The sequence below is a fragment of the Bombus affinis genome, chromosome 17, assembly GCF_024516045.1.
Source record: "Bombus affinis isolate iyBomAffi1 chromosome 17, iyBomAffi1.2, whole genome shotgun sequence".
NCBI classification, from domain to species: Eukaryota; Metazoa; Arthropoda; class Insecta; order Hymenoptera; family Apidae; genus Bombus; species Bombus affinis.
Genome location: NC_066360.1, coordinates 4,467,764 through 4,483,221, shown reverse-complemented (window position 1 = coordinate 4,483,221; position 15,458 = coordinate 4,467,764). Strand labels below are relative to the sequence as shown.

The window sequence follows — 15,458 nt, the reverse complement described above, 5'->3', positions numbered from 1 at the left end:
TTTCATTGTGGGTCCAGGCAAAAAAGTTTCTGACCAACACTAAAATTTCCATCGCGGCTACAGGTAAAAAAGTTCCTGGACAACATTAGTTCGTTTCTTGTTATGCAACGCTGTCTTGTAACGCTGAGTTATCCCCAATACAAGTGCTGCACCAAGTGGCCAAATGCTGTAGTCGTTCCTCATTCGCTATTAAAACCTATTGAGATTCCGTCATCAACAAACCGCCGACACAGACTAGGTATACGAATAGACAAATCACCTTAGAAATCTTTGTAAGCCAGCGTAACTACCATACCGACATAGAAATTCAATACTGACATTAGCATCCTCTACTCGTAAACAACGACAACGTGATTAAGCATTTACTAAAGGGACGTGCTATTTCGTGGATGCTGTATATTGTATTATAGACATACGCATTTAAAAAATTATACGGTAGTGCAAAGCTCAGTTTCAAAGAGGACATAAATTGGTTATGGCAGTAAGTACTATCAGAAATTGCTATTATTAAATTGTATGACTTCAAAATCGTGAAAAGTCTTTAAAAATTACTTTCACAGATATATCATATATTATGTATGTACTTTAATAAATAAAGTTGGTCACAAGTTTATAATTTACATCGTATCTCACAGTCTGAAAGGAAATCAATATGCTTAATAATTTACGCGAGGCATATTTGTTGAGGAAAAGAATTTCCATAATCTTCATACTACGATTATATATAGTATCTCCTTTATCTTATATACTATGTTTATACTATATACTACTTTATATGCCATAATTAGCTTGCAACCTATGTCTAGAGGACGAAGGAAATAAATCACAAAATGAAATGTCTGCAACGATTTTTCTTCGTCGACGCTATGCTTTTCTCACATTATACGTTTCAATTACAATGCAATATATCAACATCAAAGGAACGTAATAGAAAAAATTGAACTGCTACTTCACTAACTGTTTGTCCGTCGATAAGCTTGGATAAACACAATTTTAACGGACTGATTTGCACTTTTTAAAATTTAACTTACTTGATTCATTTGGTGAAATGAATATATTCTGCCATAAATCCCGCTATGCATAATATACGATGAAAATTTATTTTAAGTTAATAACTATGAGTTTTCATTATGTAATAAACAATAACAGTCGATGTACATTAATTTGCAAAAATTGTTCACTCATCATTCAAAATATTACAAAAAAAATTATTCAGTATAAACTCCGTTTCTTGAACCATTCCTCTTTTATCATATCGGAACCCTTCTCTGCGATCATGATAATCGGGGCATTGGGATTACCACTGACTATGTTTGGCATAATCGAGCCGTCTATGACTCGAAGTCCGGTGACTCCGTAAACTCGAAGCCGAGGGTCCACTACAGCTGTTGGATCCGAATTAGGCCCCATCTTGCAAGTACCCACTGGATGATATATAGTCGTGGCATAGAATCTGATCATGCACTCCCAGTATGGATCGGTATACATAGGAATATTCACGCAACCAGGAAATGGTTTCGGTAATAATCTGCTTCCATAACGTCTAAATGAAGCAGTTTTACTCATCTCGACCGCAAACTTAATTCCTTCTACCATTGTCGCCACATCTTCTGGGTTTTCGAAGTAGTTGGGATAAATCAACGGATGATCGAAGGGATTGCTGCTTCGAAGCTTTATGATACCTTTGCTTTTCGGTCTTAAAAGTGTAGGAAACACGGTCCATGCGTCTTCATTGAGGTACTCCCCATATATAGCGTCGTAGAATTCTTTGGACATACGCTGAGTTCTTCTAAAAATTCTACCGCCGTCGGACATCGGCGCCGCTAACACAAAATGCAGTTGGATGTCTGGGAAATCGTCGGAGGCATTTGCGTATTTAGTATTGATAAAGGCTAGTCCTTCGACACCTCCGAAAGCGGTAAAAGGACCAGTTCCCAATATGCCGTATTCTAGCACATGTCGAATATCATACAACCTGCTCTCTACCAACGATACTGTATTATTTATCAAGAATGTAAGGCCTCCCGGAATTATATGGTCTTGAAGATTATGACCCACACTTAAATTCTGGATCACTGGTATCCCGTGTTCCGTTAAGTGTTCTCCAGGTCCTACTCCGGACAACATCAGTAATTGAGGGCTGTTGATAGATCCTGCGGAAACTATCACCTCCTTGTTGGCATGAACGCGCAACGTCCTTCCGTCTCTAAAGAACTGTACACCGTAAGCCCTCTTTGATGACGGATCTATTAAAATTTTCATAACATGTGCGTGCATAGCGACGTGTAAATTCCTACGCGCGCTAATCGGTCGCAGAAAGGCCTTCCCCGTGGAACACCGGCTTCCACGTCTAGTGGTCCCCTGAGGAATCATAAAGCCAGTCTGCCGTTCTCCATTAATGTCTCTATTCTCGTAACCCATTTCTCGTCCTGCTTGAAGAAATTCCTCGGCGACTGGGCTGTACCATCGTAATTGTTCGACAGTTAGGTAACCTCCTGTCGAATGATACGGAGTCTTGGTGTAAATCGGATTTTGATTGTCTTCCGACTTTTTGAAATAACCCAGGATTTCCTCATATGACCATCCTGGATTGCCTAGTTGTTCCCAGATGTCGTAATCTTTTCTGTTACCACGAACATAGAGCATGTAATTTATCGTGCTGCTGCCCCCGATCACTTTGCCACGTGACCACGAGCAACGACCCCCCTTCATCGCTGTAGACAGAATTTGCAATAAAGTACATGAAAGCGATGCGAATAATTCGTAATCGATTATTAATGTTGGATCATGATTAATTTGCGTTTATATCTCTTCGCGTTCGACGATAAGGTCATTTGCCGGTTAACGTTTGTGGCTTACTACGTAAATGTACATATATAGATGAGTACAATTCAAACAATATTAGTTAAACTAAATAGATCTATACAATGATTTAAATATTTAAGCAAAAATCTGTGTTATTCTTGCTAAAGATACATGTATGTTTCTATTAATATTGAAAACGAACATTTCTTCTCACTTATATATGTCGGAGATGAAAGAACACCGGAACCTTCCCTTTGGAACTTTCGGAAGACCCCTAGTATTGTAATTTAGATTTCACCATAGCCGTATTAAGAAACTGTTGTCATTCGATCCGACTGTATTTATTTGAGATTTATAATAGTGTGCTCGGGCTCGAGGCGACAATCAGTCGCCGAACGTAGCCGCGGTCAAAGGGATGAACGTTTTGTCTAACAAAGGTATGAAGTAATTCTATAGCTCTCCTTAAAAGAAATACTTAGGACGGGGCACGACGGTAAGCATTTCAACGATTTCTGTCCCGTGGCTCGCCACACGCAGACTCTATTCTTTGAGTAAGATGATTACCAGATGTCGACGCGTCTCCACAGTACATGTTCAGCTAGCCCGAGGACCTGCTATAAATCTTAAGATCTGTTTAACTAAAGTCCTTCAAACCGACAAACAGTCCTCGTTCCAACTACGAGAAAATAGGAGAAATCTATTTTTCTCACGAACGACGCTTCCTCTTCTCGAACTTTCTCTTAAGGGCGGCTAGCACCCTTCCCTAACCACCAACATGGAAATTGACCAATTAACAGTAACGCCAATTTCCCTCACTTTCCGAATGAAGGCTTTTCTCCACGAATCCGATGATTTCGTGCCCTTGGGCACACCCATCATAGTTTTCCTCGACAGCGTTACCGTGATGGAGAACCACTCTCCGGTACGATCTCAAAGACGATTCAAGTAACTCTCAGATACGTAGTGATTGCCTCGTGCATTAACATTGAGTACAACTTAGACGCTGAGGAAAAGTAGAGTCCGTCATCCCCTTGACCGCGGATTCGTTAGTGAGCCTAGGGTCATTGTCATTAGCTTCTCGAGTATCTAATTATCGCGATTACTTGTCCAATTCCATCATAGTCATATTTGCACTAGTAAATATCTCCTCTATTGCATAATGATCACGTCTAGCGCCAATAGGGATTCGTTTCACGCCTTTAACCCTAAATCTAATCTTAACGCCAACCCGACATATAGATGTATTGGGTAATTTTGGTAGTAATATTTATTAGGATGTAAAGTTATGTATACACTAGTATTATTAGATATTAATTACCTCTACAGTAATTTGTACCGGGTTCCGTTGTGTATTTCCAGTCGATGTCTGTGAGCTGCAGATTGGCGGCAATAAGAGGAATATCATATATAATGCTTCCATCGCCACCTGCTTCCAAGAGGAGTACGTTCCAGTCTTCTATCTCGGACAACCGACTCGCTATCACGGCTCCTATAATCATGTATGGAACATTATAGAACATAAGTAAGAAAGCTTCAATCCATTTAAATATTAGAAATACTTTTATTTCAAAAGTTTGTCGTTTAATACCAAACCATCGAAAAAGGAAAAATATTTAATCCATGCCACAGAACGAATTTCGTGATAAACCTAAAATATGTTGCAATAATATATAATTTGTACGATATTTATAATGTAATACATATTTAAAGCGTATTATAAAATAAACTTGAATTTCGTTTATACGCAGGGAAGGCAAAGTTAAAATTTCCTTGTCAATATACATAACAACGTACAACATCATTAATCTACTGCACAACAGATAGAGCGGCTAAAAGAGGGATGCTTTGGGTAATCGAGATGTGTATATTGTTAGATTCGTGTGTTACTTTATTATATGGATAATAGAGCGCTCCTTCTCGCGTGCTAATACACAGGTACGCGTTTATTTCTCATACTTTCATTTCGCTTATGACGTAATTTTCTGTCAACATCGTGAAAAAACGTACCTGCAGAACCACCGCCTACGATTATGAAATCGTAAGATGGCATTAATGATTCGGAAGGAAGATTCTTCGAGGAATAGTCAACAATCGAATATAAGACGTATATTGATACGCTTAAGAGAATGGAACATGTCGATCTGACCATTTTTGATTGGATTCCTCCCAGAATATTGCGGCTGACATCCATTTTATACGCGTCCGATCTTCTTTATCAAACTGTAACAGATACGATAGCTTACCAATTATTTTCCATAAACATCTGTAGTATCGTGGACAGAAGGCCTAAGATATCGGCCGAACCGTAAACAATGTCGCGAGAGCCGCGGCATCGTCGGGTACATCAATGTGTCGTCGGTCCTTTCAAGTAAACAGTTTCGAGGAAAAGGCCTGCGTGACCCTGGCCACGGGCGTTTTCGGGACACGTGCGCGATAGGGCGGAAAAAGACAAAGAGATGCTAAAGACAGTGTTAGTTGAGACGCCCGCGAGAACGAATGCAAAAGGCGTACAATGTGAGTTGAGAAGCGAGAGCGTGCGAGTGCAGGAGCCGAAGACTAGAGTTGTAGAGTTGTAGAGTTGCTAGCGTAGCAGACGCCCGAATAAAATTCCAAAACTTACGACCAAATAACACTCTCAAAACCATAGACTACGACAGCGACCATGACGCCATAGTATTTCAGATAAGCAAAAACACATCCGACTACCTAACACTCGAAACGCAGACCGAAACACCCAGGTACAACTATAAAAAGACAGACTGGAAAAAGTTCCAAAACCTGCTCGAACAGAACTGCGACCTAAAAATCTACAACAATGTCAACCTAACAGACAGACAAATCGACTCGTTCATAGACGAAATAGAAAAACATATACAAATCGCCCTACAAGAATCCGTACCGACATTTAAAAAAAAGGACTCCTGCGAGCCATATATAAACTATAAAATAAAAAAACTACAACGAGATAAAAGCTACATACTATCGAAATTAAACAACCTAAGACACAACTACTCTTACGACAAAAGAGAAGACATAGAATTCCTAAAGTACCTGCTACACGAAATAAAATCACAACTAAAACAAGAATTCGCAAACTCTATAAATCAATACTGGACAAATAAAATAAAAAATATCTCCAAAAAAGACTCTGCTAGCATGTTCCCGCAGATTTTCAGACCAAAGGAACAAAACTCCATCCCGCCCCTCAAACTGCCTCCAGAGAAAGCCTCCCTCATCCAAGAAGCAGGCATCGAGATACACAACACCAACAAAGACATAGAGGGCAACTTCATAATATCAAAAACAACGGAAAAACTAGACATTATCGGCACCCACTTCGCCAAAACTCACACACAAAACGAACACATGGGCCGAGAACAATTAAACAGAATTATCATCGCCGAAACAAACATACTAAAAAATAAAATAAAACAAGACATAGCGCTAAACAAAACAGTCTGCACATTCTCAAACGAAAACACATCGGACGACCCCAAACAGCCCGACCCAGAAATAAACTACTTTACAAACTTCAATCAACTAAGTACAATCTTCTCCACGCTAAACAACAAAAAATCCGCCGGCTTCGATGGCATTCCAAACATCTCGCTCAAACGCCTACCAAACAAAATAAAATGGTACTACACAGTACTGTTTAATAACGCACTAAACAACACGTACTTCCCCAAAAAATGGAAAAAAGCCAAACTCATAGCCATTACAAAAAAAAATAAAGACGGCTCATCACCTGCAAACCTACGACCCATAAGCCTCCTCCCCAACATAAGCAAAGTATACGAAATGATCATAAACAACTCCCTAGCAGCCTTCTGCTCAAAAAATAAGATAATCCCGGAAAACCAATTCGGCTTCCGCCACAAACACTCCACAATCCACGCAATAAACAAACTTACGTCGGATATCTGCTGGGCACTTAACGCAAATCAACGAGTAGCCGCCTGCCTAATAGACATCGAAAAAGCCTTCGACACAGTCTGGATCCCAGGGCTCATTTATAAAATGATTAAAAAGAACTTCCCCGAATACCTAATCAAAATAGTATGGGACATGATAACAAACAAAACGTTCATAATGACCGATGGCTCGCACACTTCAAGCAAAGAATTCTCCATAGAGAACGGCCTGCAACAAGGAACAGTAAATTCCCCGCTACTCTTCAGCATCTACAATAACGACTTACTAAACCTCTTTAACCTCAACACATCCACACATAAACGCTCCATAGCCTTCGCGGATAACCTAATCATCTACGTAACAGGCCGCAAAACCAAAACGATAAGAACAGAACTGCAAGAACTCTTTAACAAAATCAGCGATTACTATCATACATGGAAACTAAAAATTAACGCAAGCAAATGCGAAACCATACTATTCAGACCCATGACAAGCAAAATCGGCCCAGCAGAAAGGGAACAAATCAGGAAATTCCGCCTAAAAGAAAAAGCAAACGAAAAGAACCTCATACCACACAAAAATTGCGTAAAATACCTAGGAATAAACATAGATGAAAAACTAAATTACAAGCAACACATCGAAATCCAACTCTCCAAAGCCAGCAAAGCTTTTTGGAATACAAAAAGGCTGTTTTATTCCAGACTTCTCGATAGCAAAGTAAAAATCATGTGCTACCAATCGCTAATAAGACCCATTATAACCTATGGCTGTCCAATATGGTACAACATACCAGCGTCAATAATGGAAAAAATTCGCATATTTGAAAGAAAATGCATCAGAGCTTGCCTGAGCATTTACAGATCTGAACACAGCGGATACAGAAAATACGTAAAAAACAAAAAAATATACGACTTAGCCAACATCCACCGCATCGACTGTCACATCCTAAAACTAACGAGAAATCACTTCTCGCAAGCCGCGAAGATCAAAGAAAACAGCCTAATCTTCGGCTGCTTATACCCAAACGACGCATACTTCAAAAACACTCTGTTAACAGGCTACATCCCCCCCCCCCGAAGCCTTTCTATACCTAGACGAAAGAAACTATCTCCAAGACCAAAACAACATACCCATAATTTATCATATGCAAAGGAAAATAGGAATGAAATCTATTCAATACGAGGAAAACCTAGATGGCCGTACTGCAGACACTAGGTGGAGATACAACATGGCCCTCCCCCAAAAGGATACAGAAGACAAACACAGAAAAAACACAAAAAAATATTGGTGGATACGGAACCCATAACAAAAAACAACAAGATAAAGAACCACAAAACGGCAACGCCCACTGAATTAAGTGTAAATATGTAAATATGTAAATAGATATACGAATACCATACTAATCCCACAGAACACCCCTCCCCTCCCCTCCCCTCCCAGTCCATCCCTTCCCATCCCTCCCCTAATAGGCTAGCGAACTGTCCTGTTTTTGCGTCCAGGCTTTCAGGACATAAATTAAAACATCGCACATAAGCTCAGCGCAACAGCGGCTTAAATTTAACTAACTATAATAGGCGTAAAAAAAAAAAAAAGAAAAAAAAAATGTAATAATGCATGGCTACGTCGTACCGTCGCGTATCGGTACTTTTGCCTGTACCATCCTACAATTAGAATTCGGCGTTTATTCTGGAAAAAAAATCATGTAAAAAAAATATGTAAAAAACCTGGAATTAATAAACAAAGATAAAAAAAAAAAAGAGTTGCTAGCGTTGTAGAGAGATCGAGTTGTTGCGTTATAGAGTTGCGAGAGTAATTTGAGTAGAATAAGATTTTTGCGTTTAGTTCAAGTTGAACATCTATCGTTCTCTGTCCAATTAATCTCTGTTATTTTTATTTATCTTAATAAATAGTATTAGGAGAATTTTACAAATCTATATTAACCTAATCCTATCCTTTTTCCGATACTACACATCTGCAAGTGCGACAATTTCGCGAGTTTTCCTACTGACCATAGCACACAATAAATCCTTGTTGCGTAACAACATATACTGCTATGTTTGGGAAGCTGCTAAATTCTCGCGTATAATGTTATTGATACTAGAAAGGTCAGAATTTCTTAGACTTGTAAATGTATCAAGATATGAACTTATAAAGCTATAAATAATTGAAAGAGACAAAAGCATAAGGAGAAATGGGATTTTATTTATAATAAAACGTGCAGGATATCTGTGCCTAACAAACAATTATTATTTGGGTGTTGTTATCGCGTCTTTAATTTAATATCTACAGGATATATATATATATAAAAAATATATCGAGACGACTTCGATTCAGCTGATATTTAGTTCTTCAAAAAATTGTTCCTGCAAAGTTGATTCTCTTCCTCTTAGAGAGAAAAATCATTACTTTGACAAGTGGAAATGTACTATAACGGGTGAGTAATGGAAATTGGATCTATAAATATCTGAAATTAATTATCACACAAATTTAGTGCGAAAGCAGTGGATGTATCGAAAAAGCTCGTTGGGCAGCATCCATATGGAAGCTACTAAGCATTCGGTAATCTCGAAAATAATGATACGTAAACCTTCACCCGGGCATGGTACATTTTATACGCTAATTTAATTTGAAAGATATATTTATTAATTGTTTGGTGCTTAGAAGGACGACCACTTACTTTAGATTTACTTTTATACACAATAAGTGTGCAGTGTTCTGATTTATATAAATCTGAGGAAAACAAAGTCACCTTGTCCTTTTTTTCTTCCGCTGCTTTTGGTAGTTCTCTTTTATTCGCCCGCATGACCCCAACCAAAGTTGTTTTTTGTGCAATTTTTTGACTAGCGGGATGCTTGTAAAGAAATTATCTGTGGTTATATTTCTGTCTCGTTGTAAATATGGTACGGCTAATTTTAGTGTTACAAACTCGCTCAACGGTATTGAGTATTTTCAGGTTGTTTCATTTTTTCCTTATATTGGGAAAGGTGAAACTGAATGCTCAATACCGTTGAACGAGGTTGTAACACTAAAATTCAAAATATACTTTATGTGGACGTCAACTGCTAACCAAAACTTAATGACAAATTTATGGGACTTATTCGGCATATATTATGTAAATCTACACCGAGCTTTCGTTGGAAATAATTGCTCATCTATTGAAATATTTTCATATGGCTTATAACAAGCCTGGCTATTTCTTATAAACCCGTTCCATATTTCGGATATCAGCGCAAATTTGTCTGTTTGTAATCTTCCGGATTGTTAGTTTTTTTGGCAAAGCGTATGAATTTCAGAATTTCTGTAAATTTTTCTCTCTGTGCATTGTGTTTGCGAAGAAGGCGGGTCCCCATTTTGTCGACCCCATAGATAAAGGGCTTTCGATGATCTCGATTCATATGCACCCCGAGCATATAGAATTCCTAGAAAACTATGTAACTCAGCAACTGTGATTGTCCAAAACTCGGTGTGCTTCGGTTATATTTATTACTGGAGGAATGATTTTACGAAGCAAACATATAAGATTTATTTCTGAAATCAGCTAAGCTGTCAATTTGATGGGTCTCGTGGAGATAGATATACTACATACAGATTTCAAAAATTAGAAAACCTAGGAGACAATAATTTTATGCATAAATTCTTTGAATGAAATGATTAATTTACGATGCAAAATGGTTAAAATTAATGATTTTTGAGATTATTTCATTTCGAAGTTTGAAATCCGTCAATTTGGCGGGTCCCGTAAACCTAGTGTTAATGTCATTGTTATTTTTTTACTGATAATTTAAAAAGAAGACTTTTTATTTATTAATAATTTATGTAAACGTGAAGTCCAGCAGTTTTCCTATAAGACTTAATTTGAATAAATTGACTATTTAAAGAAATACGCATTACGAAACGCCCGTAAACCTTATGTTAATAGCGAGTGGCACAAAATAATATTCGATAAACTGACTGATGCATGAAATGCTGTATTTTATACCGACGTTCAATTAGCCGAAAGTGTCACATATATACCTTTATTTATTGAGAAATTGTTTACAGAGAAAAAGCTTGTAAAATGAATTATTAAATAAAACATATTAAACATAAATTTCTTTGTACTTTGAAAACTAATGTCGAGTGACCGGTGTATGTAGATGCAGTAAAAAGTCCAGAACGTTTGTTTTGATGAAATGTTTCGGTATCATCCAAATTGATGAGTTGTATCCTATTCTAAACAATTCTCTATTTGACATGCACACAAATGGCCAATAAAACTATCAGATATTGGAAAACCTATAACATATACGTGAATGTTATATCTTACGATATAGAAGATCAGAAATAACGGAAAAATCGAATCTTAGCGAAAATGCTGAGATTTTGAGAATACGTACGTGGATTGAACCTCAAACGTAAGAGAGTACACCGACCAAAGGCAAAGCAAGGAGACAAATGCTGCTTTGCTAGCGATCCCGTGAATTCTCAATTTTAATGAACTATTCTGTTATTCTGTTATTATTCATCATTCAGCTTATTACCATCTGTTTTATTCATAATTTATATGTAACAAAGAACATATAAATATGCATCAACTAAATATATGCTTGCTTCTTATTTAGGATATATATACGTTGGAAGTGATTCACATGAAAATAAATCAGTCAAGTATGCGCTAAGAAACATACTGCTCGCAGATATCATGTACAAAATACAACTATTAATTAAAATAACTTTACACAATGGTTGTATTAAAGATATGACTAAATTACCTCACATTCTGGGGATTCACCAGATATGTATCATTTAATTTTCTTATATCTCATTCTGTTGCAGATACTAAGGTGATCCTGAACTTTTTTAAGATCAATGTACTTTTTTTTGTAAGTTCTACGTCGTAGAAAATAAAAAGCACAATCCAATGATCTGTCATAAGGTGACCCTTAGTTGATCGTGTACCTGAAAATCAGATAAAATATAGAGTGTAATTGTATCGGTTGCTTTTAATATTTCTATCTAAAGTTTTATAGAAATAAAGCAGAGGCTTATATCTGCAAAGAATGTAAAAATGATTGATGAATTACTCTAAGCTTATCTGACGTAATTTTGGTCCACGCTCTTTCAATACGTTCCACCTTCCTCTTTCAATCATTAATTCCAAGGTGATTTCTGAACAGATGCATTATTGCATAATCGCGAATCTTTTATGCTAATGACTTGCTTGAATATGCATTCAAAAAAATCTTAATCCAAGTACTATTACTGTAACTATATACTATCGAAACAGTCGAGACTGGCGAGCCTCTGTTTTCCTTGTTTTCAGCGTATGTTTATGGTATTACGAAAGAAGTAGCTTTGCCTACACGCACGGTGATATCCTCCCTTGTTTTGAATGAATACACAGGCAGAGAGCAGGTATTATAGCGATTCGAAAATAAGGTGCTACAAATAATAGGAAATGCACCGTTATACGAGATGTACGATCACACCATAGAAATTGCAAACAAAAGAAATCAAAGACGAAGGCAGTAAATGTTACAAATGCCACAGTATGTTACAAAACACAAGGCACGCGTACAGTAATATCCTAATGCAGAAAAAGATCATGCATTATAGGAAAACATCATACATATAGGCCTAAATCGACATTCAAAATGTTTACCTATGCTGTAGGCAAGCCTCCTCATGGACACTCCGCTGCTACTAATAATCGGTAACAGCAGAGTTAGTCCGGTCAAAATAGACATTTCGCAGAACAAAAATTCCAACGGAGCTAAATTTTGGTAGATACCTTGGGTACACCAGTAGAAATAAAGTGCCAAAAATCCCTATTCATTCCATGCGTGCTAAAAAAGTTATTCAAAGTCAAAGTGAAAATTTTCGGATTTTTTTAATTTTTCTTGAAGACGGTAAGTTTTATCGAAAATATAGCCTAAACAAAAATTGTAGATCATAAAATTATCTACAAAAATGTTCCGCATACTTTTTTTCCTAGCAATCACCATTCCTAAGATATCGCCATTCTAAAAGTTGAAGGAGCTACGTTCTACATGATATGCGCACATTTCCACACCACCTATGAGGTAGTGTACTTGGCGCTCTTTTTCTAACGTGGTTTCCCCAATAAGCCTATTCCACGATCTGTTATGACGGAGTTTTATGGCTAATATTTGTACAAACTAACTTCAACTGCTGCAAAAAATATGACAATAAATCCGGCATATCGGTGTTTATATTCTCGAACATTCTACTCGGTGGGGGGTACATAGTATTATCAAATACACAGGATTGAATATCGTTACGAATAATTGCTGCCACGGCTTTCAAAATTTTTAACCGTTCTTCTTTTTCATTCAAGTTTTTGTTATCAGACCAGGATTGACTTAAAATGTGCTGGTAATTGTCGACGAAACAAATAAATGTTAATTTTCCCGGCTTTTCTCTAATAATAATTCTACTACCATACTTTACTTTCAATCGTATTCTTATAGTTCTGTTACCTAAAGCTACATTTTTACTAACATTCTTTAGTTCATCCAATGTAAACTGGCAATCATCATTACTTTCTATAAACTTATAAATTTCCACCATCGCAGAGTTTGCTGTCTCATCTTGAGAACTCAGTACCACTGATCGAAATACCGGAACAGAAAAAGGCAATCTGCCTGTCCTTAACTTCCGCCGACCATAGTCTACTGGAGAGATTTTCCTCGTGACCCAAGAATCACTGATCGTTGCCTTCGATGGAGACAAAAACTGGACCGAGGGAGACCTCTAACCGCGCATGACGTGACTATTGCGCGTAACAAACTTATAAAATTACTACAGCTCTGTTATTTTTCAGATGAAATTCGCATTCCCCAAACCAATCGAAATTCTGCAGTGAGGGGGAAGCTACAACGACTCAATCCATTTCTGGACAAGGACGGGATGTTGCGAATCGGATGCCGACTCAGTCATTCACCAATGCGCCTCCTAAACCTCCGTTCCGGAACTCAGGCTACCTTATATGTCCTAAGAAAATCTTATTGGCCTATCGACGGCTGTAGTCAAGTTTGGAGTACAGTGAGAAAGTGCGTCCGTTGCTGCCGAACTAATCCACCTCCAGTGGAATACGCAATAGGCGACCTCCCAGCCGCACGGATAACAGAATCTCGGCCGTTTACCAACGTCGGAATCGATTATTGCGGACCATTCTACATCAAGGAGCGGAAGGATCGCAATCTGTAAATCTTTGTATGTTTGCAGTTAAAGCAGTTCACATCGAGTTGGTCAGCGACCTCACAGGCGAGGCGAGGAACAGCGAATTACGAGAGCGAAACTTCCTATGGTCCGACGATCATAAGGTAAAAGTTCAGTCCTTTTTAACCGACCGACGGATCGAATAGCGCTTCATTCCTCCTAACTTAATAGACCCTGCTTAATAGACGTCGAAAAAGCTTTCGACACAGTCTGAATCCCAGGGCTTATTTACAAAATGATTAAAAAGAACTTTCCAGAATACTTAATTAAAATAACCTGGGACATGATAACATACAAAACATTCTTACTGACCGACGGTTCACACACATCAAGCAAAGAATTCACCATAGAAAACGGTCTGCAACAAGGAACAGTAAATTCACCGCTACTTTTCGGTATCTGCAATAGCGACTTACTAAATCTCTTTAATCTCAACACGTCCACCCATAAACGCTCCATAGCCTTCGCAAATGACCTAATCATCTACGTAACAGGCCGCAGAACCAAAACGATAAGAACAGAACTGCAAGAACCCTTTAACAAAATCAGCGATTACTATTATACATGGAAACTAAAAATCAATGCAAGTAAATGCGAAACCATACTGTTTAGGCCCAAGACAAGTAAAATCGGCCCAATAGAAAAGGAACACTGTAAAAAATTCCAACTAAAAGAAAAAACAAACGAAGGGGAGCTCATACTGCACAAAAATTGCGTAAAATACCTAGGAATAAACATAGATGAAAAACTAAATTACAAGCAACACATCGAAATCCAACTCTCCAAAGCCAGCAAAGCTTTTTGGAATACAAAAAGGCTGTTTTATTCCAGACTTCTCGATAGCAAAGTAAAAATCATGTGCTACCAATCGCTAATAAGATCTATTATAACCTACAGCTGTCCAATATGGTACAACATACCAGCTTCATTAATGGAAAAAATTCGCATATTCGAAAGAAAAGCAGGTATATGAGCGTCGCCACGTGGACAATAGAACTTCAACTTTTAGAATGGCGATATCTTAGGAATGGCGATTCTTAGGAAAAAGAATATGAGGAACATTTTTGTAGATAATTTTATGATCTACAATTTTTGTCTGGGCTATATGTTCGATAAAACTTACCGTTTTCAAGAAAAATTTAAAAAATCCGGAAATTTTGGCTTTGACCTTGAATAATTTTTTTAACACGCATGGAATGAATAGGAATTTTTGGCACTTTATTTCTACTCATGTACCTAAGGTCTCTACCAAAATTTAGCTCCGCCGGAATTTTTGTTCTTTGAAATATCTATTTTGACCGGACTATAATAATTCTCCGACTGTTGAATTTGGCGTTAGGCTTCTAATCGTGGTTCGTTGGGATGGCGCTGAAGCGGCTGTTGACAGCAAAAAATCTCCCCGGCGGGGAATCGAACCCCGGTCTCCCGCGTGACAGGCGGGGATACTGACCACTATACTACCGAGGAATCTTGAAAGACTGTCTAAGAAAATGCTATTTTATATAATAACGCAAAGA

At 37.8% G+C, this 15,458-nt stretch overlaps 1 protein-coding gene and 1 non-coding gene across 3 annotated transcripts; both read right to left on the bottom strand.

Moving 5' to 3' along the window:
- Positions 1 to 836: 836 nt before the first annotated feature.
- On the bottom strand, positions 837 to 11,199 carry LOC126926031 (glucose dehydrogenase [FAD, quinone]-like). Of its 2 annotated transcripts, XM_050742131.1 has the most exons (5): positions 11,097 to 11,199; positions 10,822 to 10,995; positions 4,813 to 5,025; positions 4,124 to 4,294; positions 837 to 2,714 (listed from the first exon to the last, which is right to left on the bottom strand). In XM_050742131.1, exons 3-5 carry the CDS (start codon positions 4,994 to 4,996, stop codon positions 1,213 to 1,215), a joined length of 1,857 nt encoding a protein of 618 aa, XP_050598088.1. In that variant the 5' UTR covers positions 4,997 to 5,025; positions 10,822 to 10,995; positions 11,097 to 11,199; the 3' UTR covers positions 837 to 1,212. The 2 variants fall into 2 exon arrangements, with proteins under 2 accessions (XP_050598088.1, XP_050598089.1); XM_050742132.1 differs by lacking the exon at positions 10,822 to 10,995 and having other exon boundaries at positions 11,097 to 11,188.
- Positions 11,200 to 15,336: 4,137 nt separating this feature from the next.
- Trnad-guc (transfer RNA aspartic acid (anticodon GUC)) lies at positions 15,337 to 15,408 on the bottom strand. The gene has a single exon. It is a non-coding gene; the product is annotated as a tRNA-Asp (tRNA).
- Positions 15,409 to 15,458: the final 50 nt, after the last annotated feature.

Bases quoted from the DNA above. Each gene is read 5' to 3' on its own strand.
- LOC126926031 (XM_050742131.1), bottom strand. From the start codon at position 4,996: ATGGATGTCAGCCGCAATATTCTGGGAGGAATCCAATCAAAAATGGTC. The intron at 4,295-4,812 runs GTACGTTTTTTC...ACATGATTATAG, and splicing joins CGTAGGCGGTGGTTCTGCAG to GAGCCGTGATAGCGAGTCGG. The intron at 2,715-4,123 runs GTAATTAATATC...TTCTGTCTACAG, and splicing joins CGGTACAAATTACTGTAGAG to CGATGAAGGGGGGTCGTTGC.